This window comes from Cynocephalus volans, chromosome 2 (genome assembly GCF_027409185.1).
Source record: "Cynocephalus volans isolate mCynVol1 chromosome 2, mCynVol1.pri, whole genome shotgun sequence".
Taxonomy (NCBI): domain Eukaryota; kingdom Metazoa; phylum Chordata; class Mammalia; order Dermoptera; family Cynocephalidae; genus Cynocephalus; species Cynocephalus volans.
The window spans coordinates 30,085,223-30,112,456 of record NC_084461.1 but is presented as its reverse complement, the minus strand read 5'-3'; the positions used below and the strand labels follow the sequence as shown (position 1 = coordinate 30,112,456).

Here is a 27,234-nt window from a genome sequence, read left to right as displayed (position 1 = left end):
AAACATTTTAGACTTGCTTTTCTTGTATAAATCCTCCTATCTCATTAATATTTACAACTTTCCAGAGTAGCTTTTATGAGACAAGGAGGAAATCCTCTTCTGAGATATGAAGTCAGAACCTGAATGTAGATGTTGGACAAAGCAGTCCTCAACCACAAATCTGTCCACCAGCGCTAGAGAGAGCAATGCTGTATTTCCAACCTTGAGATTTTTCATTACATTTTCCTCTAATTGGATGTAAAATTCTTTCCAAGAATATTCTACTTGTAAAAATGATTTTATTCTAGCTACAAAATATTTCATTTAAGAAAACCACATTTTATATCATTGTGTGAAATGCCCCCAAAAGCCATCAAGATAAGGAGACATTGGATTTTAAAAACATTAATCTAATCTTACGCCCTTGAAACAGCATGACCATTTAACAGAGTGATGTTATATCCTTATATTTGTCTGCCATGAGATGAAAGGGAGGCAGATGGTGATTAATAAGAGTTCCTGAGCTTCTAAAGAAACGTTTAAATGAAATGACTGTTTAAAAGAATGAATTCTTCAAGAACACCCTTTCTGTTCCATTGATGTCTTTCATCCCATCTATCTCCTTAGGAATCTCAGGCAGAGAAAAAAAAGGCTTCCTTTAAGCCACTGAAAAATGGGATCTGATGGAATCTTCCCGTAACTCCCGATGTTTCCCAACGTTACTTTCTTCTTGCTGGTTTCGCCTCTCAATGGTTATTCTGTATTTCTTCCTGGGTAAAGGGAAAGTGAATGTAGTAATAAAACCTCACTTGGTTACAAAATACTATGGCTTCTCTTACAAAGAATGCCCCAAGGGACATCTGGGTTTGGGTTGATAAATGAGAAGTGACAGAATATGAAACCCTGGTCAGAGATTAAAGTAGTGTGCCCCAAGGCGTAATGCCCTTATTCAAGGAGGAAAATTGGCATGCTTTCCAGAAATGCCGTAGAACAAGACTTCCCCTTCTTCCCTGGGCGCCTTGTGGGTTAGATCTTGTCTATTCTGCCGCAGAAGCTCTCCCCAACTCCCAGGATATGCCCTAGATAAAGATCAGATTAAGTGTACTGTGACCAAAGGAACAGGAATACAATTGTTCCACAAAGGGTCACATACGCCAGAGTTACATTTCTATGCAGGAATGAAGAAATCTTCATCTAATGACTTACGAATAAACCACAAACTCAACCACCAAAGATGACAAAGGAATGGACTGCCCTCACAGTATGGGACAATCAGTATCTTGAACACACATACATCATTACAGTTTTACAAGCTTTGGGGCTTAACCACAGTGGTAACTAAGCAAATGGCCTTCTCCCAAATACTGAGCACAGATCAGCCTGAGAGCATGGACTACTCAGAGTTCCCTCTTCCTCTTTAAGAAGGTGAACCTAAGGCCCCTATTTCTGAACTGGAGAAAGCCAGAGGACTGGGAGGTTGATTTCCCCTTTTGTCCAGACTCCCTTTCCCCTTATACATTTGGTGGGTGGTAGGAATTCTTGTCAGAATATCTATGATCACAAGATAGCTGCGACTCTGGCCCACAGGGGGATGCAATAGAAACCCTTGATCCCAGTACCCAGAATGCTAACCCACTGACCACCAAAGCCGGGGTCAACAAAGGTCTTTTAACCACCATGTTTCTGGGTTAAAAGAAAGATGTGGACAAGTCACAAGGAGCATCATGCAAAGACAAGTGACAAAAACAGTAAAGGAGAGTGAATTTTAGCTTTATAAAGAGTCCTTACCTGAAAAAGTAGAAGGCCATTAGCAAACCAGCTCCTAGTAAGGCCCCCACAACAATTCCCGTCACCGCCGATTCTTCTAGGCCACCTGCTTGAAAAAGAAACGTAGATCATCAGAGTTCACTTGGAGAAATAGAAATGCTTCAAGTTTCATTCTTTGGAAGGTGTTTCTCAATTTCCCACTTGAGACAAATTTTACTTTCTTTGTAAGAAAGATTTTCTAGGGGATCCTGCACCTTTATTCATATCTTTTTGCCTAGTGCAAAGCTTAAGAAGCATTTGAGAAAGTACTAGATAAATGAACACACTGCTACAAGAGAGTGAGCATAATAGGAATAAAACAGATTCAAGAAAAATTGAGGGAAATTGCAAACTGAAGTTTTCAGATATATCCATACTCTTTTGAGTTTATAGTCAGAAAAGACAACTGGATGGACCGTGGGACTGACCCAGCACTTCTCATTTTCACATATGGATGGTGACACTTCGAAGTGCTAGAAGATTTGTTGAAAAATACATTGGGTCAATGTTCTGTTTTTAGATGTTCTCTCACCAAAGCCAGAGTTCCATGTCAAAATGTCCTATATAGCTTTGTGAAGATGTGAATAACAATTTGAAATGACCAAGTTCAATAGTGTCACAGTTATATAAAAATGATAAATAGCTAGCTTATATATAACAGTTTCATATACGGCCTTCAATGCATTATCTCACTTAATCCTCCAAACAGCCCTAAGAGTTGGGGACATTTTGTCCATTTTACATAGGGAAAATTTGAGGCTTAAGGAGGTGAAAGAACTCTTCTAGGATCACCAAACCAGCAGTTGACAAAGGTGGGATTTCAAATTCAGGCCCAATGACGCCAGAGACTGTGTCCTTAACACACTTCCTCCTTCATTCCTTCCCTTAATTATTGCATAGACGTAAATGCATACCTCACAGTTTGAAGGATGGTCCTCAAAGTGTGTATTGAGACATCAATATACACTTTGTTCTCCCTCACTAACTTGTAAAAGGGTCTCTAGAGAAATGGTTTCTAACAATTTTCCTATTTTAAGCTACTTGCGTGAACGTCCACTTTCTTCCCTATTTATGTATGAGGCTGCAACAAATTTTAGACTTATTTCCCAATTTGTAAATTTTCTGGTGTTGAAGGGACGTTATCTGTCTGGTTCTGAGGAGTTGGAGGATAACTACAAACTTTGAAAATCAGAACAAGATTTGCTACAAGAGATGAATAGGTGAGTGACATTTAGAAATTGATGTTTTAATTTTTCCTAACAGTGGAAGCCTCAAATAGCCAAGAATTATAGTAAGAGATGTAAAAATTGGGCGAAGCCTTTTACCATTTTGTAAGAGAAGAAAGGAAGGGAAGAAAGACCCGGATGTCTCTGGTAAAGGCGAATACCAGTTTGTGAATTGTTCCCTTTTGTTTTAGCACATCAGAAAAAGAAATGTGAACTTTCAGAATGTGAACTCCCGGAGAACACTTGTGTTTTAAATTTGCATTATACTATAAATAATATAAATTTATATATTTGAAAAAAACAAAAATATTTTAAAATAAACTTGCATTATACTAGAGATGATGAAAAACACAGCAAGTTAAGGCTCTAAACTTACATGATTTGCAAGGAGAGCTGTTTGTGTGCTCCACAATTCTAGTTTCATCTATTCTCAGTTTTAAAGGGCCCCAAGGATATTTGACATTCGGCCGCATTTCAAAACGACCTTCTTTTCCAAAGTAATCACCAATAACCTATATAAAGGCAAAAAAGCAAATATACAGATTGAAAGGCTAAAGTTATCTGTTTCCAAGTAGAGTTACACGGCTACTCCCAAAAATGCACAGCCTGATGTGGGTGCTGAGGAAGCAGGCAGCCCGGCTGCAGCAAACCGCCTCCTGCAGGGCAGGCACAGCAAGCGCTTCGGAAGAGCAGGGGTGTGGGTGGCTCCCTGCTGTACACACTGACTGTAACAGGGTGTTTCTGGACTTGGTAAGCTGAGATTTGAAGTCGCTCATGGTGCTGTCAAGGTGGGCATAAGTTAGCTCCGCATGGCAGAGAAAGTGGCCGAGTCCTGCCAGCTGCCCCTGGGTATTCTTCAGTCACCACTACCTAGTGGAAAGGCAGGATTTTTGTCCCTAGGGAAATAATAATCTCCGAATTCAGGGCTTTTCCCTTGCTTGTGGAATAGGGCACTACCCCACCCACCTGCCACAGAGCAGCCCATGTGGTCACCCCTCTGTGAGGCATGTGTAATTCCAGGGATGTGCGAGGGACAGCCAGGGCCCACTGTATACCCAGGTAAGCATATGACAGGTACGTGGCCTCACACCCCTCCATTAGCTTGGCGTATAATAAAGCATTAAAGAGTATCTTTTAGGAACTTCCTGTTTCACCCTCTTCCGGTTGGCAGATTATTCCTTCGGAGGTTAAACTCTCCTCTCTGATGAATTCTCCCTATTAGCACCCCAATTTTCAGGCTGAACTCTCTCTTTCAGTTACCTCCTTGGGGCCCTGGAAAGTCATTATTCTTCCACGGTTCCATTCCAGGGTCATCCCTCAGTTTCTGGTGAAAACGACTGTTCAATCAGCCCTGATCCAGAAGTGCCTTTCCACTCAGGTTCTCAAGATTCACTTCTCTTTTGTCTGGACATAAGCACACAGCTCCTGCGTGGCCTGTTACACTCTCCTCCCTTCTCCCCTCCTGACAGAGGCCCAGCAAGCAATCGCAGCCTATGCTGGGTCGTTGCAGAAAGAGCTGCAGACCCTCACCAAAACAGAACAATTGCTGGCGTGTACTGAGCACTTACCAAATGCTTCACAAACCTTAACTACTGCCACCTCATAATGGACTATACAGACTATTGCTACCCACCTTTTCCAGAGGGGGAGATTGGAAAACAGATGAGACCCAGACCACTCAAAGGGTAAAACATCATCCAGTAACATAGTGAGGGCAAGTCCTGCTGCCCTGGCCCCTCCCACAAAGGCCAGGTATATGGGTACAATGAGGAAAACAGCAATTCCCATATGCCAGGTCCAATAAAGGGCTCTGGGAGCAATGACCCTGTGTGAGACCAATCAGGAAAACAGAGGAAGTGGCATTATTTGCTGAAACATTACATATTTGTATAATCTATAAATATATATATATATTTGTAACTTAAAGTTTATATAGTACTTTTCTAGGTTTTGTTTTATCTAGTCCTCACAGTAATCATGTGACATCAGCAAGGAAGACATTATGATTTGCATGTTAGAGCTGAGGACACTGAGGCAAAGAGCTCACTCTCGCAGTAAGCATATGACTCATCTTTGTGTCCAGAGCACCCTTTTCTCTTAATGATGTTATCATGAAATTACATCATCTTTTGAATTATTAATAGGTGTCAAGTTTGTAACAAGCCACAAAAAAAAAAAAAAAAAAAAAAAAAACCTCAAATTTTAAGGGAATAAATACAGTTTCACTTTACCCCTTTCATCCTACAACCCTCTTGCAAAGGACTAAGGTGTAATTCTTGATCACTTGAAAGGTAAGATTTCCCCACAAAGAAGATACATAGAAATATTACCTGAAGTTTTCCCTGATACCCTCAACCAGAAGTGAGCTCTCCTTACTTGGAAACTCCCAGGTTTCAACTCATCTTTATTTGAAGGCTGCTTTGAGGACAACTCTTTGGTCACCAGGACAAATGCATTCTTGGAGTCCCAACATGCAGAAGGAGCAACTGTTGCAGAAGTGTCATTTGCTCACCTCCTGGGTGCCCGCTTCCGTGTCGGTCATGGCTATCACAGAGAAATCCCCGTATCGGTCTCCGTTGGCATCTATGGACACCTGCCCGGCGATACCTGCAGGACAAGAGGTGAAGAACTCAATGTCAGTTACTTAAAACCTCTGTCTGCCAACAAAAACAAGAAAATAATTGACAGGATTTTTTAAACAAACTCATGCCACAGGGAATCTCATCAGACTCTGAGCATTTTTGTTGGCATTTGGAAAGACATTGCAATTTCATCTGTGTCTGCATTCCTGAATTCTTAACATTTTTACATTTAAAAAGAAAAAGAAAGAAATGATCTTCTTTGGGGAATATGTTTTTTAAAAATTAAGGCTAATCCTGAAAGCAGCATGCTTATCCCAGAGTTTTGTATTGATTTTTTTAAATGCAGAGTGAGAAGTGAAGGTGCAGTACATTCAGAGACTTGTCTTAGGTTCTAGTTACCACTGGACAAATATTATGAAATAAAAATCATACCAGGCCCAGGACTAAGTGAATGCACTTTACTAAGGGCTGTTTTAATACACAGGAGAGCAGAGGGTCTGCTTCATGGGTCACCAGAGCCAATAGCTGAAGAAGAGCTATTCTTCTTTATCCCGATTGTGTTCTCCGTTGTTTATCCAAATGTTATCTGGAAAATTACTAGGTACTGAACTAGTGCTACAGCTGAGGATAAAATGAATTGGACACCTTCTCTGCTCAAGAGAGGGCAATCTGGACTGGGGATTTAGCTTGTTCACACAGGAATCCAACTGATTGCATTTGAATCCCAAATTTTACATTTACTATCTCTGTGACCTTGGGCAGGGTACTTAGCATTCTGAGCCTCAGTCTCCACAACTGTAAAATGGGCATAATAGTGCCTCTCTACCTAGAGGCTTTGGAGAAGATTAAATGAGATAAAACAGGTAAAGCACTTTCAACACATGTTCAAGAAAATTTAGTTATTTTCTTCCATAGTTCTTATTACTGTCACTATTATTATTACTATTTATTTTATAGTTACTAGTACTATTACCATGCTTGAAGTCTGGTAGAGAACACCTGACCATGCCCACACTATTCAGAGTAAGAGCTAGCACATCAAGTTGGAGAATTAGGGATGACTTTGTAAAAGCTGGGATTTTATAGGGATGTTGGAGGAAGTCTATGATTTGGTCAAGCAGCAATCAAGAAGTGGAAATATTCTAGGCAGAAAAGCTGGCCTAGTTGTATTTACAAAGGCATAGAGGCCAAAAAAGACCAGAGGGACCGTGACTTTTCTGGGGAGACGGCCCCTGTATATGGAGGGGGCAGTGAGATGTAAGGATGGGACAGGGTGGCCAAAGTATGGGGGGCCTTGAACATCCACTTGCTTTGGCCAGCAATGGTGGCTTAGAACAGCTAATCCATAAAAGTAACTATGTATTGTTGGCTGATATTAAATATGTCTGTATCACAATTTTTATTCACTAAATAAGAGAATTCATATAGAAGCCACATTCTAATTAACTAACGCCTCTTGTTTTCTTTCCTTTTAAACTGTGGGAGAGTTCAATGGAATTCTTAATTGGTGTTTCTATTGATATGGTTCTCTCCAGAAGTACTGACTCCTCTAGTAAATTGAATGTCTGGGGAAAAGGATCCCAAGGGAAAGTTCCATCCTCTAGTGTGGTTTGGAGAGTGCAGGTATTTGGGTTCACTGTCCTTTGGGCTGTGGTTTGAACCCAAAGGATTTTCCAGACTTTGGTCTACTTTGCCAGAAACAGAATGGAGCTACCATTCATCTAGATTTTTTGTCTTCTTAATTTAGTTTGGTTACAAAGGATATACCTATCTCAAACTTGTGTGTCTCTGACAGCCTGTAAAACTTTTAAGTGATATATATGATTTTTTAAAAAATATATTTATCTACAAACATAATGTCTATCCAAAACCATTGTCATTCTATTCAGAGGTGTTTGTAATGATGTGTCCTGCTAAATGTTTTGCAGAACATTTTATAAGACAAGGTGGCCCTAGTAATCCAAGACCTCATTACACCTTTAAGCTATTACAATTCTGCCAAGAAATGGGGTGAGAACCCTTGGGGTAGCCGATTAGCAAAGTGAGACTTCATCTCACTTTGAGTATCGTACATAAGGTGAGATTGTCAAGCTGACGGCAGAATTTTCCTGTACATAAGTAATGAGACTTTCCACCCTCATTTCTATTTGCCTGTAATGAAGCTTAAGGTTTGAGCCACCATCCTATTTACCTTGTCACTCTCACCTCTCACACAGAGGAAATTCAGCTTCTTCCCAGGCCATTTATTGAAAGACTTGAGAGTTGATCACAGGTTTCATGGCAATAAAATCCAAATTTGTCAAACAACATCCAGAGTATTTTTCCCTTGACAACTTAATGGTCACTTACAGTGACCATTCAAATTAAAATTGTTTTTATTTTTAGAAGGTTAGGGTTTTTCTTCATACACGTACTTTAGAGTTCTTTTGGGGCCTACCCTCAAATGGGCCATTGTTCAGCAAATTAAATGAGCTCTCCAAACAATTTAAGCCTAAAATGGACCTTGGCTTCAATTATCTTTACATTTGGACAAATGTGATTCTAATTTTAGAGTGTACTATACAATTGATTGTTTTAAGACTCATATCACATGTAGACCAGGCCTTAGAATGGAAACATCAACAGGACCTATTGGAAAATTTAGCCCATGCCCTGGGTCTAAACAAAACTACATTCCAGCCATCACGGGCACAGGCACCTGCCCATCCCTTAACAACCTCCCTCAGTGGTGTCCTCCAGCATCCCCCAACTCTGGCTCCTGTCCCTCTGACAGAAGACCAAGAACAAGTGACCACATCAGGTAGTGAGTAATAGCTAAGAATGGGATGTGGCCTACCAAGGTTGTGTCCACACACTCCAGTTTCTCGGTTATTGTGCAAAAGTTCTGGGAAATTGGCTCTATCCTAATATGCCCCCTGAATTATCCTATTTGATCCTAACTCCTCTGCTGAAGCAGTCAGAGGTAAAGCAAGATACATGCCCATGTCCTACAATCTGTCTAAAGTTAAAAAGAGATGTCACCCTGGTTTTGAGTAAGACATGGCATTCACTAAAACCACCAAGGAGAAATGAAATCCACCAGTTGCCACCAAAGCTACTGCCCAGACAACTCTAGCTGGAGCTTGACTCCTCCTTACTGTCTACCCTTTCTTATAACTGAGCACAAGCTGAGGCAATGAAATGGATAGGAGTCCCAACTGAAAAAAAAAAATGTGCCCCAGATCTAGACTTGGTAGTACTTGTTGCTGTTATTGAAAAATTTCATAGAGAGGGTTATAAATAAATATATGCATACCTCAATCCATTAAAGAACTCAAAGGAAGAATTAGCATGATGCAGAACTGAAAGGCCCTTGTCAATCATCAACTAGTCCAACCTACTTACTGGACATGTGAAGAAAGAGAAGCCCAGAGGACTGAGGTTACTAGCCAGTGGCTAGGACGCAGTTTTCCCGACTGGTCCAGTGATCTGCACTCTACGTTAATGGTTCTCAAATGATGCCCGTCAGCATGCTCCAGTTTATTTTCCATGCAGCAGCCATAAGGACCCCTTTTAAAGACTCAAGGCAGATCATGTCACTTGAAACCCACGGGTGGCCTTCTACATCACCACAGTGGAGGCAAAAGTCCTCAGCAATGCTTCCAGGTCCCCATGATCTGGCCCCACTGCCTCTCTGGCTTTGGCTCCTATACACCACTCCTCATGTGCTCCATGTCAGCCTGTCAGCCACATTGACCTTCTTGCTACTCCAGGGACATTCTGCACTCTCCCACCAGATGCACTCAAGGTCTCTGCATTAGCTGCTGCCTCTGGAATGCTCTCTCCTAAACATCTACATAGCTTCTCTCACCTCCCTCAGTTCTCTACTCAAATGCCACTCAGAGAGACCTTCCCAACCACTTTAAACTAGCAGTTCCACTCCTCCCTCTTGTCACTTTCTACTTCCCTACCCTGCTTTACTTTATATCCCCTGAAATGGTGTATTTATTTGTTTGTTGCCTATCCCCTCCCCCAAAACTAGCACGTAAGCTCAGCAGATTGCAGGGAACATCTTTAGTTGACTGCTGAATCCTCAGAACCTTGAATAGTGCCTGGCATATAGTCAGTGCTCAGTGAATATCTGTCGAATGAATATAAACTTGATATCTGCAAGGCTCTAGCAACTACATCATTTCCATATTGAGTCTCATGTCAGTTTTCTTTGAGTATGTGAGGTAAAGGAAACCAGCCCTTTTACATACATTGTTGACAAGAATATAGATTAAGCAGATCATTATGGAAGATACTTGGTAATATCTCATGCACTTTAAAAAGTACCAACATACTTTTGAACCGAGAAATCCTACAACTAAAAGTGTTCCCTGTTGGAAGTACTCACAAAAATTTATCAAAATGTGCAAGAGGGTTTTGACAGCATGTTGCATAATAGCAAAAATTGTAAACTGAAGTGTCCATCAATAGGAAATTGGTTAAAGAAACTCTTCTACAACCATATGTGAAACAATATGTAGTTATTTTAAAATGTGTTGGATGTATGAGTGCCCATATAGAAAATTCTTTTATTTGACATACAAGTAAAACACCTAAGATGAAAAATGGCATTCATAATATGATCCTTTTTGCGTAAAATTTTTAGATAATATATATAATTGCATATATGCTGGCAGGAGGCATAAAATACTTTTTGACAGAATCACAGGAAATTGTTACTAGTGACTGCATCGGGGATAGGGGACAAAGATGGGAAGGAAAGCTTTCACTTTTCATTTTGTACATTTTTGTGCTGTTTAAATTTTCTAGCCAAGAATAGTCTCATTCTTGTGCAATTTTTAAATGTCAACAGAAGTTGCTTGAGTGTCAAGATTATGGGCCATTTTTGGTTGTTGTTCTTATACTTCTCTGTTTTGAAGAAAGCAACAACTAATATTCACCACTTTAAAAGTAAAATAAAAGCAGAGGGCTCAAATGGACCTGCTAATCATCTCAAACCACCAGGTTTAAACATCACAGCTAATATTTTCTGAGTTTCACAAAAACCAACATAGTCTTAACAAGGAAATGTATATCTGGGTTTAATATTTGTTTTAAAATTGATCATAGAACTCTTCACAAATGGATTGTTCTCTTGTGAATAAGGCTTGTGTCAAATGTAATTTTAAGAAGTATAGAGCTGTTGCTTAAATATCAGAGGAGACAAGGTATTTCCTATTTCAATGGGACTTTTTCAACACATTTTTATATGCCTTATCTCATTTAATTCTCACAACAAGCCTGTAAGAAGTGGATTGATCTCGATTTGTTATCCATACTTTATAGCTGAGAAAAGACAGACACTGGAAAAGCCCCACAGTTGCAACAGAGAAAAACAGAACCAGCAGCTCAACTGACTGCAGCATTGTCACCGTGTAGACTGAATCCCCACCTTCAAACGTTCTGTTCCAAGTCTGCTGGATAATTTTCCCTCCATCCTTCTTGCTGTAACCATCTCTGAGTACTTCCTGTAATGCCAGGACGTAGAGGAGGATGGCATCATGGAATCCTTCAACAAACATGTTAACCTGTAAAGAAAACTTCACTGGGTGATCCCAAACACCAAATGACTCAATTTCAGGAATAATATAAGCAATAAAAATGGTTAACAAGTTAGACTCAAGGTCTGTGAGCAATGGCAGAGGTGGGCAGAAGGGTAGCTAACAAGAATCACGTCATGGTTTTCCTGGCACTAGCTTAGTGAAGAAAACCCTGTGCCAATTTGAGGATTTGGAGAGCAGGCGAGACATTACAGAACTCCGGAACACTGGACCTGTTGACCAGGTTAAGTACCCCAGGTGTGTCGGCCTTTGCTGACAGTTCCTTCTGCACAGGTGTCCTCCTTTTCCGCGTCTGCTCCCCACCTCGAGCCATCATGACTGCAACCTCCCCCTTGAGGTCTTCTCCACCATCAACAGCCCTCCTGATTCTCTCCATGCTCCAAATGTGGAGCATGACTAAAAGAACAGTGGGGATCCATTCATTCATATTCAACTATTGGTGAATGTCTACTAGCATGCAGGTGCTAAGAATGCCAAGAAGAGTGGGCACTGCGCTTCCTGCCCACCTGCCCAGAGTCTGTGTCCTCTCTTCTATGAGCAATAACATCTCAGTCTCTATTCCCAATTTGTGTTTGGCGTGGTTCAAGTGCATCTGGCCACTCCCTACCCCCACCCCCTGCCAAGCTCCAAGGACAGGAATGGAAAATAGGCTTGGACTGTTGGTATAGCCCAGTTGAGTCCTGGCTCAAGTAAGATAGCCCTTGCCCTCAAGAAACTTACAGTTTCGCAAATGTATACACTGGCCATGTAAACTTGGGGAAGTTGTTTAATCTCTTTGACATTTGTTTTCTTCATCTGTCTATTGACCATGAGACTAGTACGGGCATCAAGAGACAGTTGCAAGAAATACAAGAATTCACTTACATAAAGTGCTTAGTATTATAACACCCAGCTGCTATGGACTGAATGTCCCCCCCAAAAATTCATTGAAGCTAAAATTGTTTCCCTCAATGTTCCAGGTATGACAGCACTGAGACAGTGGGAAGTCCTATTATGATAATTGAAATGTAGGACCTTGAGGAAGTAATTAGATTGTAGGACCATGCCATAGTGAATGGATTAATAATGGAAGTCAAGGGTGCAGTTTTGAGGGCTTTAAAAGGGGAGTACATGAAAGCCTCTCTCTCTGCCCCACCATTTTCTACCATGTGAGACCCCAGCATTGCTGTAAAGCCATTACCAAAGAAGAACCTCACCAAATGTATTCCCTGGACTTTGGACTTCCCAGCCTCTGAAACTGTAAGCAACGAATTTTGTTTTCTTTATCAATTACCCAGTTCCAAATATTTTGTTATAAGCAACAGAAATGGACTAATACAGAAAATTGGTATGAAAGAAGTAGGGTGTTGCTTATAACAAATACATGAAAATATGGAAATGGCTTCAGAACTGGATGCTGAGGAGAGGCTGGAGGAATATGGAGGAATGAGCTAGAAAAAGCCTAGATGCTGGTGAAAGTTTAGAAAACCAGGGAAAGTTTGGAATGTTTTAGTGATTGGTTAAATGGTAGTGCCCAAATGCTTATGGAAATATGTACTGTAAAGACCCTTCTAAGGAGGTATCAGAAATAAGAAGGGACTTATTGGAAACTGGGGCAAAGATCACCCTTGCTATGAACTGGCAAGGAACTTGGCTGCATTCTGTTCAAGCCCAAGAGTTTTATGGAATGTGAAACTTCAAGGTGCTGAGCCAGAGTATTTGGTGGAAGAAATTCCTAAGCAGCAAAACATTCAGGAAGCTGCAAGGCTACTTGCAACAGCCTACCCTGAGTTGTGGCAGAAAAGGCATGAATATATAAAGCCAGAATGTATAATTAAAAGGGAAGCAGAGCATAAGATTTACAAAATTTGCAGCCCAGCCATGTGGAAGAGAAGCAGGAGAGCATTTTCAGAAGAAAAATGCAATGGTGCTAAGAAGATTAGTACAAAAGAAAGGGATCGTCAAGAGAAGGGGGGAAAGGTCCTGAAGGCATTGCAGAAGCCACTGGGGCCAATCTTTCCACTTCTGGTCCAGAGGCCTAGGGAGACAGAATGGTCTTGGGGAACAGGCCCAAGGCACCCTCCATGGGCTCACTGCCCAGAGCCACCTCAGGATGCTGCTTCCCACACCACCACCCCAGCTGCTCTGGCTGCTCCTGTTGTAGCTAAATTGGCTCCAGGTGTGGCTGGAACCACAGTTTTGGAAAACACAGCCAGAAGCCTTGGCGGCATCAACGTGGTATTAGGTCTGCAGGCTCAAAGAATGCCAGAGCTGTGAAGGCTTGGGAACCTCCACCCTGATTTCAAAAGATGTATGGAAAAGTCTGGGGACCCAGAAAGAAATGTCATACAGGCAGATTCGCCACATACAGCCTTTGCTAGAGCAAGGCCAAGAAGAAATGTGCAGTTGGAGTTGCAGCAGAAAAACCCCACCAACGCCATGCCTAGTGAAGCCATGGGAGCAGGACCGCCATGGGAACCCCAGACTTGTAGAGCTACCAGCGTGCAAAACCAGCCTGAGAGAGCTGAAGCATCACCTGAGACCAGGAAAGCCATAGAAGCAGAGCTGCCTGAGAACTTGGGGACCCAACTCCCTCACCAGCATGCAGACAACACTGAACATGGAGTCAAGGTACATGATTCACCAGCTGTAAGATTTGATGCCTGCCCTGCTGGGTTTTGGACTTGCTTAGGACCCATTACCCTTTTGTTGTGGCCTACTTATCCCATTCTTTTTTTTTATTTTACTTTATCAATATACAATGTAGTTGATTTTCGTGTCCCTTTACCATTTCCTCCTTTCCCCCTTCTTCTCCCCCTCCCCCATCAACATCATATCTGTTCACTTGTCTTAACAAGTTCAAGGAACTGTGACTGCTGTCTTCTTCCCCCACCCCGCCCCAGTTTGTTTGTTTGTTTGTTTGTTTGTTTGTTTGTTTGTTTGTTTTAGCCCCCACAAATAAGTGAGAACATGTGGTATTTCTCTTTCTGTGCCTGGCTTATTTCACTTAATATAATTTTATCTAAGTCCATCCATGTTGCTGCAAATAGTAGCATTTCTTCTTTTTTTTTTTTTAAATAGCAGAGTAGTATTCCATTGTGTAGATATACCACGTTTTCCTTATCCACTCATCTGATGATGGACATTTGGGCTGGTTCCAACTCATTTCTCCCATTTTGGATGGGAATAATAACCCTGTGTTTGTCCTACAATTGTATCTTGGAAGTAGATAACTTGTTATGATTTCACAGACAGGACTTTGAACTTTGGACTTTTGAATTAAAACAAATTAAGACTTTAGGGATGAAATGAACGTATTCATATATGAAAAGAACATAAATTTGGGGGAGCCAGGTCATAATGTTGTGGATTGAATACCCCCCAAATTCATTGAAGCTTAAATTGTGTCCCCCAAAGATCCAGGTATTGGAAACTTGACCCCCCACTGTGACAGTGTTGAAACAGTGGGAAATCCTATTATGATAATTGGAATGTGGGGCCTCGAAGAGGTGATTAGACTGTAGGACCATGCTATAGTGAATGGATTAATAATGGCAGTCAGGGGCGTGGTTTTGAGGGCTTTAAAAGAAGAGCACATGAGAGTCTCTCTCCCTCTCTCTCTCTCTCTCTCTCTCTCTCTCTGCTCCACTATTTTCTGCCAGGTGAGACCCCTGCATTGTTGACCCTCACCAAATGTGTTCCCTGGACTTTGGACTTCCCAGTCTCCAAAACTAAGCAATAAGTTTCATTTTCTTACAAATTACCCAGTTCCAGATATTTTGTTATAAGCAACAGAAAGGGACGAATACACCAACACATACCAAGTACTCAACAAATATAAGCTAATATTCTTATGACTATTTTATGAACTCAAGTGTGAGTACTGTTTAGAGGTCTGTTCAGGATACAGTAAAAATACAAAAAGTGAGTGGACAATATCATGGGTTGAGGAGGGGCAGGCAGGAGGAGATTAACAGTGGTGAAGCCAAAGGTTGAACTGAGAACTGAAAATGAAGAGATGTTCAGCAGTGGGGAGGGTGAGGGAAAGACTGCAGGTTGAGTGGTGTGGGCGCAGGCATGGAGTCCAGGCATATCCTGCCAGCCTGGTGTATTTTAGGAACTGCAAACTGTTTGCTAGGCTGGGGGCAGAAGGGACAGGGTGGCACTGAGAGACGGGAATGGAGAGGTTAGGAGAGTCATGTCATGGAGAACCTACAGGCCACCCCAAGAGACTTGGGCTGTCTGCAGCAGGCATTTGATTACTTTGGCTGACTTTAGATTGCCCCTTAGCTAGATTGTAAGCACCTTTGGTAAATTCCGATACCACACTTAAATCCATTACAAGATTATGGGGACATGAAATGAGCAAAAACAATCGTAAAACACTGAGTAGCTTAGAAACAAACTCTGCATTAAAAAATATGAAAAATCCAAGCCTCCTTTTTACAGAAAAATTTGTCAATGCTAAGATGCCAACACAGCAGAATCGGGCATTCTGCAGACGACCACTGGCGAGGCTTCCGTGTGAGGCACTACCTGTCCCCTCTCTAGAAAGAAGAAGCCCTGTCAGAAGGGAGCTGCCCCACCCGGTCTGCAGAAGGCACAGCTCAGCACGGTTCTATTCGGCCTCAACCCGCCCCTGAGGACAGTGAGTTGCATGTGCGTCGGGAAGCGAGTATTTCAGATTTGCCAAAGCTGCCACTTCCTAGCTGTGCTTCTGGTTTCCTTGTCTGGAAAATGAGGAAAATAATAGAAGATATTTCCAGCGGATGCTATTAGGTTTGAGTGAATTAATAAATGTAAAAGACTTTGAGCAGTGTCTGACAAGAGTCGGCACTCACTCTTAGCTTTTGTAGTTGTTGTTGTCGAGGGATAGAGAATTATAAACCTAGGAGTCTGGCTTAGCTTCTAATTCCTAACAGCACTATTCAGAAAATAAGTGACTTACTTGCAGGTATAACACATCTTATTGACCTATTTTACACTTAATGGAAACTAAGGCTCCCCACTCATGCTTTGGCACCCCAAGCATTTCTCTTACTTCCACAGTGCCACACCCAAGCCGGTGAATCCCACTTGACCCTCTGGGAGAAGTAGGGGTGAAAAAGAGTCTGTTAAGAGGGGGCTTAATACCCACTCACCTCATAGAGTTCTGCTGGGGATGAAATGAACTAGTGCATGTAAAATAGCTCAGAGTTCCTGGGACCATGAAAACAACTGGTAGATGTTGGCTCTTACTCTTAGCTGTCAAGCTTAAGTCTCAGAGTCAGTTTTCTTAGGCAAAGAAGAATGATGTAGAAATAACATCTACTAGTCAAAGAGAATTTTCTGCTGATTTGGCTATGCTAATTCAATTTCCCAAAAGAATATGAAATTTTCACTTAGGCCATGAAGTCACTGTGGCTTAAGAAAGTATGCGTGCTGGTGAGTTGATGGATTTTAATAAGTGGACTTGAGCTGTGTAATCTAATTCTCAGAAAACAATGCAAAAAACTTGTTTCGCAAGCTCTATATTCTCTTTGATAATTACATAGAAACCACCCTGCTACAAAGGGAAGTCACAGAATCACAAAGTGGTGGACTGGCGGAGCTTTAGAAAAGCTTTGGTCTCATGCCCTCCTTACTTTGAGGGCCAAAAGAGCATCTCTCTCCTCAGTTTTCCAGCATTCTGTACTTGAGTGTTGTGCTCTGGCCCCTGCTTAAACTGTGAAGTGCCATCTGCTGGGCATCACATGTCCACCTCTATTCTTCCTCCTCCTCATGTCCCCTTCTCAAAATCCTAACCTGGGGCCACCTTGCTGATGTTGGCCGCCCAAACCACTGTGTGTGCACCCCAGCACCACCCCCTGTCGGGCCCTTGCCCTTCCCTCCTTCGTGATCTGCTCTCTGAGCTGCTCCTCTATAACCCAGGATGGGAAGAACAATTACCTGGCAGAGAAGGATGAACTTGGATTTCCTTTGTCTTAACAGGTTTGATAATAGAAGAGAATAGACAGGCTCTGAACACATGCCCAGGTCTGAAAACTCATTCTATCTTGATTTGCAAATAGATCACGAAATTTACCTCTTTTCCTCTCAAAGTGGCTGAGTGTCTCCCCCTCCTGCCAAAATTAGCAGGAGAGCTGCTGATCCCACGGAGGTTCGCTGGCACCCCAGCCTGCTGCGGGGGAGGTTTCATAACGCCTACCTCATAGGATCTCAAGCCAGAAGCAAACCCTAGAGACTGTCTTTTCTTGAGGAGAACATTCTCACATCCACACATGTTTTTTAATGGGAGGAAAGCCCATTAGCACATTATAGACACTGAAAATTGGAAGTGCAAGTTAAGAGAAAAAAAATGAGGGAGAAAAAACTCCCAGAGTATTAAGTTGCCCTAGGAACACTTTGCATTACACCTCCAGGCTGAAAGAAGCAAGTTCATCTGGTCTATCCCCCTGCCTCTGGCCAGAACACACTCAAAGCTCAAAGTCCTGACTGACACGGATCATGCTGTTGTTACCGATCATAGAAAACAGGATTCCCCACCTGAGCGACCTGATCTCACATTTAGTATCCTTTCTAGCCAGAAAGCTCTTTCTTACCATCATTAGCCATAAGCCTTCATTAAATTCCTAAATGCAGCCATTCCCCTGCTAGATGCTGAACAAACTGGGTTAAGAGAGCAACACAGTTTACAACCTCCACCAAAAAGCACCGCCGCTCCGTTCGAACACCTAGGCGAGCTCCACACACACAAGTGGTGCAGTGGACCCCGTGCAGGCCAAGCTCCGGGGGAATAATCATTTGTGCTCTGTAGCAAAGTGTCTGGCATCCAAATGAGATGAAAATCACTCACCATCTCCCACTCATTCTGGGAAGTTTGCCAGAACAAGGTATCACGCCGGCATTAATCACTCACCATTGCATCTCAATTCTCTTGACTTTGTCCTCTGCGGCTGGCCAGCAGCAGGCATGTCAAATGAAAGAACACCATTTTCACCAGGGACCTTTCTCTCTGATGGCACCTGCCAGCCGCATCTATTTATTAGTGGTTTCTTTTAAAGCCTCTATCATGGGGAAAGGGGAATAGAAAACTCGTTATTTTTTATTATCTAACTGACATAAAGAGTTGCTGATTGTGGCATGGCTCCACTTGATGGCAGTTAGCCACCTCTTCCTCATTTCTTTCTGGGAAGGCAAGTGCATATTTAGATAAATCCCTCAATGCTTGTGCTCCAGACAAGTAAGCAAAGAATGCCGTGTGCCTCAGCTGTTCTGCAAAGTGACAGTGATCTGGCTCTCAGGGATGCCTGGATATCTGAGAAACCCTGTCAAGCTGTCAGATAGAGGCTGTTGGAAGAAAGCTACCAAAGTTCAATGCAAGGCTGGGCTGCCCCAGGGTCTTGCTTGTGGTGTTAACAAGAATCCAAGTGTGTCACACGGCGGTTCTCTCTTTACCACAAACCGATGGTTCCCAGTGCAAATGAGGGAAGAGGAGGGTGCTGGGCAGCATGTCTCAAGAGAGCTTTGAAAAAGACACATCTTTCAACCTCCTATTTGCTTGAAGGGGCGATGTGGGAAAGGGAAATTCTTACAGAGGGCAGGTGAGAGAAGAGATGGGCCTGCGGCCTGTCCTGCTCCCATCATAACTGTAACAACAGCAGCATCACCTTTTTGACTGGTAACAATAGCCTGAAAATGAGCCTTATCCAGCCCTCCCAGACCACTGGAGATGGAGACAGCAGAAGGAAGTGGCCTGGGAATGCTGCATGGGTAGCCCAAAGGTCAAAGAATATTCTGCATTTTGTGAACACTTTATAAGTACTTTAAAAATATAGTGTCTGTTTTCATTCAATTTCCTTTGAAATCATAAAAGTAAAAGTCTACGATTTAGGGTAACAGCAGTAACTGCCATAAACCAAGTGACATCACAACCCCCTCAACACCAAACAGAGGGGTCTTACTGTTAGTGACAGACACCCCACTGTCTGCTCTTCTGTACTGGGCCTGCCTTTGTGGAATTCACACTTGGTCACTTGCTGGCTTATTTGAGCCTTGAGGGAAGTTAAGCTGAAAATCCACCCCCTTATCCTAGTTGAACTCGGGAAATGCAAAGGGCAAGTGGCTTACGACAGGCAGGCAGCACATCAGGGAGAGAGCCGGGGCTCCATCCGCAGCTCTGTGCTTGGCCAAAGCATTGCTGTAGCATCTGGCAGACTTCTTTCTCCCCAAACTGAAGGTATGGCTTTCTTGGGGTGGGGGTTTTCCCTAAGTTTCCCAAATAACTGTCTCCATCCCGGGCTCAGCACTGCTCCTGGGCAATGCCCTGGACTGGAAAATTAGATCTTACAGCCTAAGGTGTGGCTGCCTGCAGATAGAGGCAGATATTTTTCTCTTTCACCACCTAGAACAGAATGGATCATTGAACGATAGCAATCTTGGGAAGATGATTCACCTCCCTTAATAACTGCAACAGCAGCAGTGGCCAAGCACAGAGCCACAGAGCCGGCACACGGAACCCATCGACAAATGCAAATCTCCACAAGGAAAGCCGCCCGTGTCCTGCTTGTGAGGAGCACTGAGGACTCTGTGGGCTTCAAGTTTGGAATTGGTGGACAGGAAGCACAATTAAATAAGACCAACTTTTGAAAGTTCTCTCAAGGCTCATGCAGGGAATTCAGTCATCTGATATATTTGCCCTTTAAATGTGTCACACGCATGTCATATATGGATGCTTCTTATCGCCCATCACCCTTGAAGGCTCAGTTGAGAAGTGCGCAGACATAATGACATCATTGTCCCTGGCTTTCAGATGAGCAAGTGAGTGACGTCTGTCCTGGGCCTTGACATCCCACCACTGCCGACTAGATGTGCCTCTGGAAACTCTGGTGACCTGAGCCCCATGAGACTGCTCGGGGAACATGCTGGCCTCTCTTCCCAGGGGTCTGCATTCCTGTCAAGGCACAGTGTCGGGGGGGTAAAGGCATAAATCAAAACCCAGCAGGAGAAGGGCAGGAGCAGGCAGCAGGTGCCCTGCACTCCCTGCAACTCTGCCAGGCAGGGAGAGGGGGTGACCAGGCCAAGAAGAGATGGAGCCAGGAGAAGAGAAGGGACACATTTCTGAAAGGCCAAAATCAGAAGGAACTCAGAATTCTAATTTCTCAGGCTTGATGTCACCCTCTGAAACTGATCCTGAGAACTTCAGACAGTTTCTCCTGAATTCCATGAGTCACCTGGAGATGTGATTACAAAGAAGAGATGAGCAAAAATCCAGGTTTCAGATGAGGGCAACTTGTTTGCTTTTCTGTTTTTTATCTTAAAATGAAAGCTTTCCATTTTTATTTAAGCAATTTCAAGGTGAGGTGAGGACTGAACTAACACCCAGAACGCCAACCCCAACAGCTTAATTTTGTTCAATTCTTAATTCAGAATTTCCTGAGCCATATTCCATAGAGCAGCAGCATTCCACGAAATGTTAACTGATGGTTCTAAAAAGAGCTGTATTGTGGTTAAACAGATTTACAAAATGCTAGCTTAAACAGTCAAGCAGTTTTCTTTACTTCCGGGCAATAATTATAATAGCTTTTACTAAACATCTGCTATATGCTAGGAGCTATGTAAACACTTAACTCTATTGCATTAGTCCTTACAAAACTTTCAGAGATGGGTACTGTTATTATCCCAAGAGAGAGGCTCTGCGTAACATCCTAACAGAAAGAAGACCCCTGATGGGTCAAAACTCAAGAAAACGCTGGGTGGGCAAGTGGCTAAGTAAGAGTTCAAACTTGGCTTGCCTAGTTACAACATTTATCCTATTGCCACATACGTTGGAAAGACAGCCAGCTAATGTGGAAAAACAGCTTTGTGCTCTAGTTTGTGTTTTTATTTGGCAAAAGCTTGAGTAGCTCTACAGGCTGAATATGTAGGTTGGAGAGACAAACGAGAGAAGACTGACCATGTGCTTCAGTCGCTGTGACAGGGTTAACCTCCAACCCATCACCAGGGTGAGGGAGGGACAGAACTCGCACCTGGAGAGAGAATGAGAAGGAGGAAGATGGAAGAAGAAAGGGCGAGACGGAACATGAGGCAACAAGCTTGTTGTCCCTCTTTGCTGAACCAAATCTTCAACCAGCAGCTCACACAGCAGGACTCAGCCAGATCAAGTGAATCAAGATTTCTGATAAGTCACAGACTCAGCTGAAGCTGACCTTGCCCTCGCTCTGAATGAAAAGGCCTATTATGCCAAAGGAGCATTGAAACAAGCTGCATGTAAAGAACGAGCGTCTGCATCAGAGACCAGCCTGCTCCAAGCACGTCAGCAACCAACCAGGTAAAAGCAGCACTCCTGACTACATGTTTTCTACCTAGCACTCAATATGAAATATTATGACTTTGGTTTTGGAGGGTCTTTATTCTGTAGGGCCTATTGTTAAGAAAAAGACTTCCAGGTTTTAACACCATTAGATGTTCATACCGAAATTAACTATCTCAGCCAGTGAATGAGTGAATTCAGTTTTGTTTAAGAAATCTTTTCCATCAAGTTTGCTACCAAAAAAAGAAAAACTGAAAACTAAACTAAATATCATCTACCTCACAAGAAATTTAATTTCCTACATTTTGAACACTGTTTATTGATGAAGTTAAAGAATTATTGGCAACTTTCATGTGTGATAATAGAATTATTATGTTTTAAAAAACAGGTTCCAGAAGTGGCAGAGTAGTTTGTACCAGATTAACTCTCCCAAATAACAAACACACACACACACACACACACACACACACACACTCACTCACTCACTCACTCACTCACTCACTCTGGACAAAAATTTTAAAAAGAACTATTTGAAGGCACTGAAAAGTGACCAAAAGCAGGCAGTAGTTGGAGGAGACTTGACCCTTGAAAGTAGAGAACACATTGCATGAGAACTAAATTTATATGGTTTTCCCCTGAGGGTGCTCCCTGGTCCAGGAGGCATGGGCCAGCTAGAATTCAAGCAGAAAGTCACAGGATTCTTGGCTTTAGAGGTCAGAGGATGTAGTTCAGAGCTTATATTGAGGGCATAAATTGAGGGAGTAAATCCTCAGTAGAGGAGAACTACAGAGAAGGGACCACCCAAATCTGTCCACAAACTTCTGTTGTGTTTGGTTGACCCCTAAACTGTAAACATACAGGAAGGATACCAAGAACTCCAGTAGAAAGCTGGAAGACTGGAGAAACTGAGGAACATTTGAACTGCTGCTCTCTGCATGAAAGAAAGTTTGGAGCTTGAATACCACCAAGTTAGAAGAATGTGGGAAATAACCTCAGGCTTTCCAGTAAAACCTTACATAGGCCATAACTCAGGAGTAAAGACTATATGTAGAGACTAAAGATTTATTCTGAGACTAAAAGCAAAACCAAAACAGCCACTCTAAGAAAGAACAAAGCCAAGTTTCCAAATGTTCACAGAGGTCAGCAAGTAATTTAAATGCTCGCTAGAATAAAAATTAACTCTTCAGAGGAACATAACTGAATATGATGATCTCTATAAATTATGCACAAAACCCAGTACAAAATCAAAAACTACTAGACATGTGGGGCCAGGGGAGGTGACCTATAGATAAGGGGAAAAAAAGTGAATAGAAAGTGACCCTGAGATGATCCAAATGTTGGAATTAGCAGATAAGGACTTTAAAGCAGCTATTACAAACATGTTTAAGGACTTAAAGAAAAAGACGGCCAAAAAGAATGACCAGATGGAGAGTCTCAGCAGAGAAAAGAAGCTATAAAAAGAAACAATTGAAAATTCTAGAACTGAAAAGTACAATATTAAAAAAATAAATATTCACTAGATTGACTTAAAAGCAGATTGGAGAGAGAAGAGTCCATGATCTTAAAGATATATCAATAGTAAATACACCAGTCTAAAGAAAAGAAATAATATAAAGCCAATATACAAAAATCAGTTGTATTTCTATATACTAGCAACAAACAATTGAAAATGATTGGTTTATTCTGTTTACAAACAGCATCAAAAGACATAAAATTATTAGCAAAAATTTAATCAAAGTTGTGCAGGACCTCCACACAGAAAACTACAAACATTGCTGAGAGAAATTAAAGAAGACCCAAATAAATAGAGAAATATCTCATGTTCATGGATTGGAAGACTCTATGTCTAATGCTGATTTTCCCAAAAAATCGGACTACAGATCAGTACAATCTAAATAAAAAAATCCCAGGAAGTTTTTCTTGTAGAAATTGACAAGTCAATTCTAAAATTTATATAGAAAAAAGAAAAATCTTAGAATAGGCAAAACTTTCTTGAAAGAGAAGAACAAATTAGAGGACTTACATTACCAGATTTCAAGATTTACCATTACCATATTTTAAGATTTACTATAAAGCTACAGTATTTAAGACAGTATGGAATTGGTATAAGGATAGAAAAGTAGATCAATAAAACAGAATAAAGAGCCGAAAACCCACACTTACAGTCATTTGAGTTTTGACCAAAGCACCTGAGGAATTCAATAGGAAAAACAGTCTTTTCAACACATGCTGTACAATGAAAACAAATGGAAAAAAACTAAAACTTGATTCCCAACTCATAGCATCTACAAAAATTCATTTGAGATAGATCACAGATCTAAACATAAAAGATAAAACTTTTTTTTTCTTTCTCTGAAAGAAAACAAGAGAATATCTTTGTTTCTTTGGGGTTGACAAATTTTTATTAAAGAGAACACAAAAAAGCACTGAATATAAAAAAAAATTGACTTCATTGAAATAAAAAAACTCTGCTCATTAAGAAGCACCATTAAAAATATTAAAAAGCAAGTAAAAGACTGAGTGAAAATATTTATTATACATATATTTGACTTATATTCAGAATATATTATTTTAAAAATCTCTTTACATAAATAACAACAACAACAAAAAAGAAAAACGAACAACCCAATTTTTAAATGGGCAGGTCCTTCAGCAGTGAAACAGCCAACAGGCACATGAAAAGAGGCTCAAAATCACTAGTCTTCGAGGGAACACAATTTGAAACCATAATGAGATACCATTTTCCACCCATCAGAACAGGTAAAATTTAAAAGCAGATAACACTAAATGTAGATGAAGTTGTGGAGCAATTGTAACTCTCACACTTTGCCAGTGGGAATGTAGAATGACCCTACTTTGGCAGATTCTCATAAAGTTAGACATGCATCTGTGCTATGACCCAGGAATTCCATTCCTAGATATTTACTCAATAGAAATGAAAACATATGTCTACAAAACGACTTATATAAGAATACTCACTGAAGCTTTAGTCATAATAGTCCCAAATTGGAAAAAAAAAAAAAAAAAAGTCCATCAACAGGAGAATAAATAAACAAATTGTGGTATATTTATACAAGAGAATATTACTCTGAAAATTTTTTTAAAATGAGCTACTAATATATGCATCACCATGCAAAATCTCAAAAGCAGCATATAAGATAAAAGAAGCCATATCTAAGAGCATATACTATATGATCCCACTCATATATTATGTGCTGTATGAATTCAGGAACAGGCAAAACTAATATGGTAATAGAAAAATAGTATGGTAATAGAAATGAGAATGGTTGCTCAAAGGCGTGGGAACTGATTGGAAAGGGAAATGAAGGAACTGTACATGGTCATGCAATCTTATGTCTTGATTAAAGTGCTGTTTATAGGGATGTATGCATTTATCAAAGCTGGTCAAATTACACAGTTATGAACAACGGATTTCATTGTATATAAATTTTATTTTAATGCAATAATAAAGCGCCTCATCTTCTACACACATCCTAAAATATTTACAGATGAAATGATGATGCCTTGGATTTGCTTCAAAATAATCAGGGAGTGAGGGTGGGGAAAAGGTTACAGATGAAATTAAACTGAGTTGGTAATTGTAGGATCTGAGTGATGAGGACATGAAGTCTCACTATACTGGGCTCTCTATTCGTGTATATATTTGAAATTTCCCATTTTAAAAAGTTGTGTTTATTAATCAGTTCCCTAAATGAATGACCCAAGCTCGGAAAACTGTGGAAGCTTTTCCTCAGTCAGTGCATTTAGAACATATGAAAATCCATAATAATTTTTTAATTTTATTTAATAACTTTATTAAAAACCTTGAGAACTACATATCTACCAATGCAAGGAGACTCATTTCTCTTAAGAAAGCTACCAAAACTATGCAGAGTATTCTGGATACAGATGTATTATGATTTTCACCATCAAGATATTCTCAATATTTTGAAAGGTAGAATGACCTGAGCTTAATAAGTACATTGGCCGCAACGCAAGAGAGACTCCTAGGTGCATGTCTTAGAGCATTGCATTATTTCAGCCTTATAAGCATTCTTAACAGCCTAAAAGAATTACAGAATCACAAAATTTTACAACTTGAAGGGAATTGAGAGCTCATATACTCCAAGCAGTATATTGTGTAAATGAGAAACTAAAGCCCACAACAGTTGCCTGATTCACCCAACGTCACGCAGAGGAAAGGACAGGGCTACACTAGAACTCAGGTCTCTTGACTCCAAATAAGCACCTTCATTGCCAGTGTCAATTTGTTTATCAAGCGAGAACTTCCCTAAAACACCTAACTCACACCCAGGGATGGAGCAGCAAGTAAATCAGCCTCTTCTTTAGAAGACTTCATGTGACTTCTCTAGCATGTGTAAAGACTGCCAAGCTGTAATTTGCATATCAGGAGATAGGAAAAAAAGGAAAGAAAGAAAAGAAAGAATAAGGAAGTTTGTCCTAACAAACACAATTTTTAATTCACTGTCAGGAAAATAAGATCAAAGAAATAAAAAGGTAATATTGGACACTAGATTGTTAAAGTCAGCTTTAGGGTTGCTGGAAAAAAATTTGTAAATTGAAATAATGGCAGAAAAAGAAGGCTTAATCTCTTTAAGTCCACTGCTGATAAAGTCAATTCATCATTATTTAAGGACCAGTTATAATTTTTTAAGAGCTGAGATGCCGAACTTAAGGGAAAAAAATCCTAACCAGAGACTGTTCTCAAAAAACTGAGATGTCAAAAATCTTATGTCAAATTATCACTACCATCTGATGCAAAGGCCCCCTCATTCCCAGGGCATAATGAATGCATTAAGGAGGTTGGCAGTTAGATCACATTCTTCCTCTCCACCCACATTACTGCATTCACAGTGGGCCACTTCAGTGCTCCTGTGCATTATCCATTCATTCAACACCATAACCTCTTGTCCCTTAGCTGCCATTATTATGATGTATTTCATCTCTGCCCAGTTTCATCAACTCACTCTCATAAACATACTTTCAACCAATGTTTCTCAGACTTTAATATGTATTCAGTGTACCTGGGGATTTTGATCAAATGCAGACTCTGATTCAGCAGGTCGGAGGGATAGAGAGCTAAGATTCCTCATGTCTACAATCTCCCAGGTGATGCTAACATCACTGGTCCATAGACAGCCCTTTGAGTAGTTAAGACCCTGGACCTGATTATCACCTGGAACTGCTCTACTTTCAAAATCCTTGGAAATCCTAAACTCTTCTGTATGCATAACAAGCTCTTTGAACTCAGACTTCCATCCTCCTTGACTCCTCATCTATGCTTGGTTGCAGAGTTCTGAATGGTGCAGTCTCCAGTAAGGAGATGAGATAGGCAGACACAGTGCTATTTCAGCAGAGGGGGTAGTGGGAAATTGGAAGTGAGGCTTGCTACTCAGGAGAGAGGGTGGAATCAGAGATATAAATTTAGGTGTTATCAACATACAGGCAAACATCCCACCCAGGCAAGTGGTTGTACTGCCCAGAAATAGTGTTTAGAGAGAAAAGGACCAAGGGAAGAACCTTGGGCAACACCCACATTTATAAAGCAGGTGGAAAAGAAGAGTCTTCAAATACTTAGAAGGACACAGCAATATAGGTAGAGAACCTGGAGATAGTGGTGTTTTGGCAGCCAAGAGAGGAGCAAATTTCAAGAGAGAGAGATTTCCAAACTACTCCTGTAAGAAATCCCTCTATTCAAGACAGGTTATTTCACTATTCCGTAAATGTATCTAATGCATCCCTCCTTCTAAGCTTGGATT

The 27,234-nt window shown here is 41.2% G+C and overlaps 1 protein-coding gene across 2 annotated transcripts in view; it reads right to left on the bottom strand.

The window, feature by feature from the left end:
- Positions 1-479: 479 nt before the first annotated feature.
- The window catches only part of NPR3 (natriuretic peptide receptor 3), a 61,877-nt gene continuing 35,122 nt past the window's right edge, over positions 480-27,234 (bottom strand). Inside the window, exons 4-8 of one of the 2 annotated variants that reach the window (XM_063087199.1) lie at positions 11,016-11,151; positions 5,524-5,618; positions 3,388-3,523; positions 1,768-1,855; positions 480-749 (exon numbers count right to left, since the gene is read on the bottom strand). In XM_063087199.1, coding sequence (XP_062943269.1) covers positions 638-749; positions 1,768-1,855; positions 3,388-3,523; positions 5,524-5,618; positions 11,016-11,151 — 567 coding nt within the window. In that variant the 3' untranslated portion in view covers positions 480-637. The remainder of the gene's footprint in view (positions 750-1,767; positions 1,856-3,387; positions 3,524-5,523; positions 5,619-11,015; positions 11,152-27,234) is intronic. The other variant, XM_063087200.1, reaches the window with a different exon arrangement.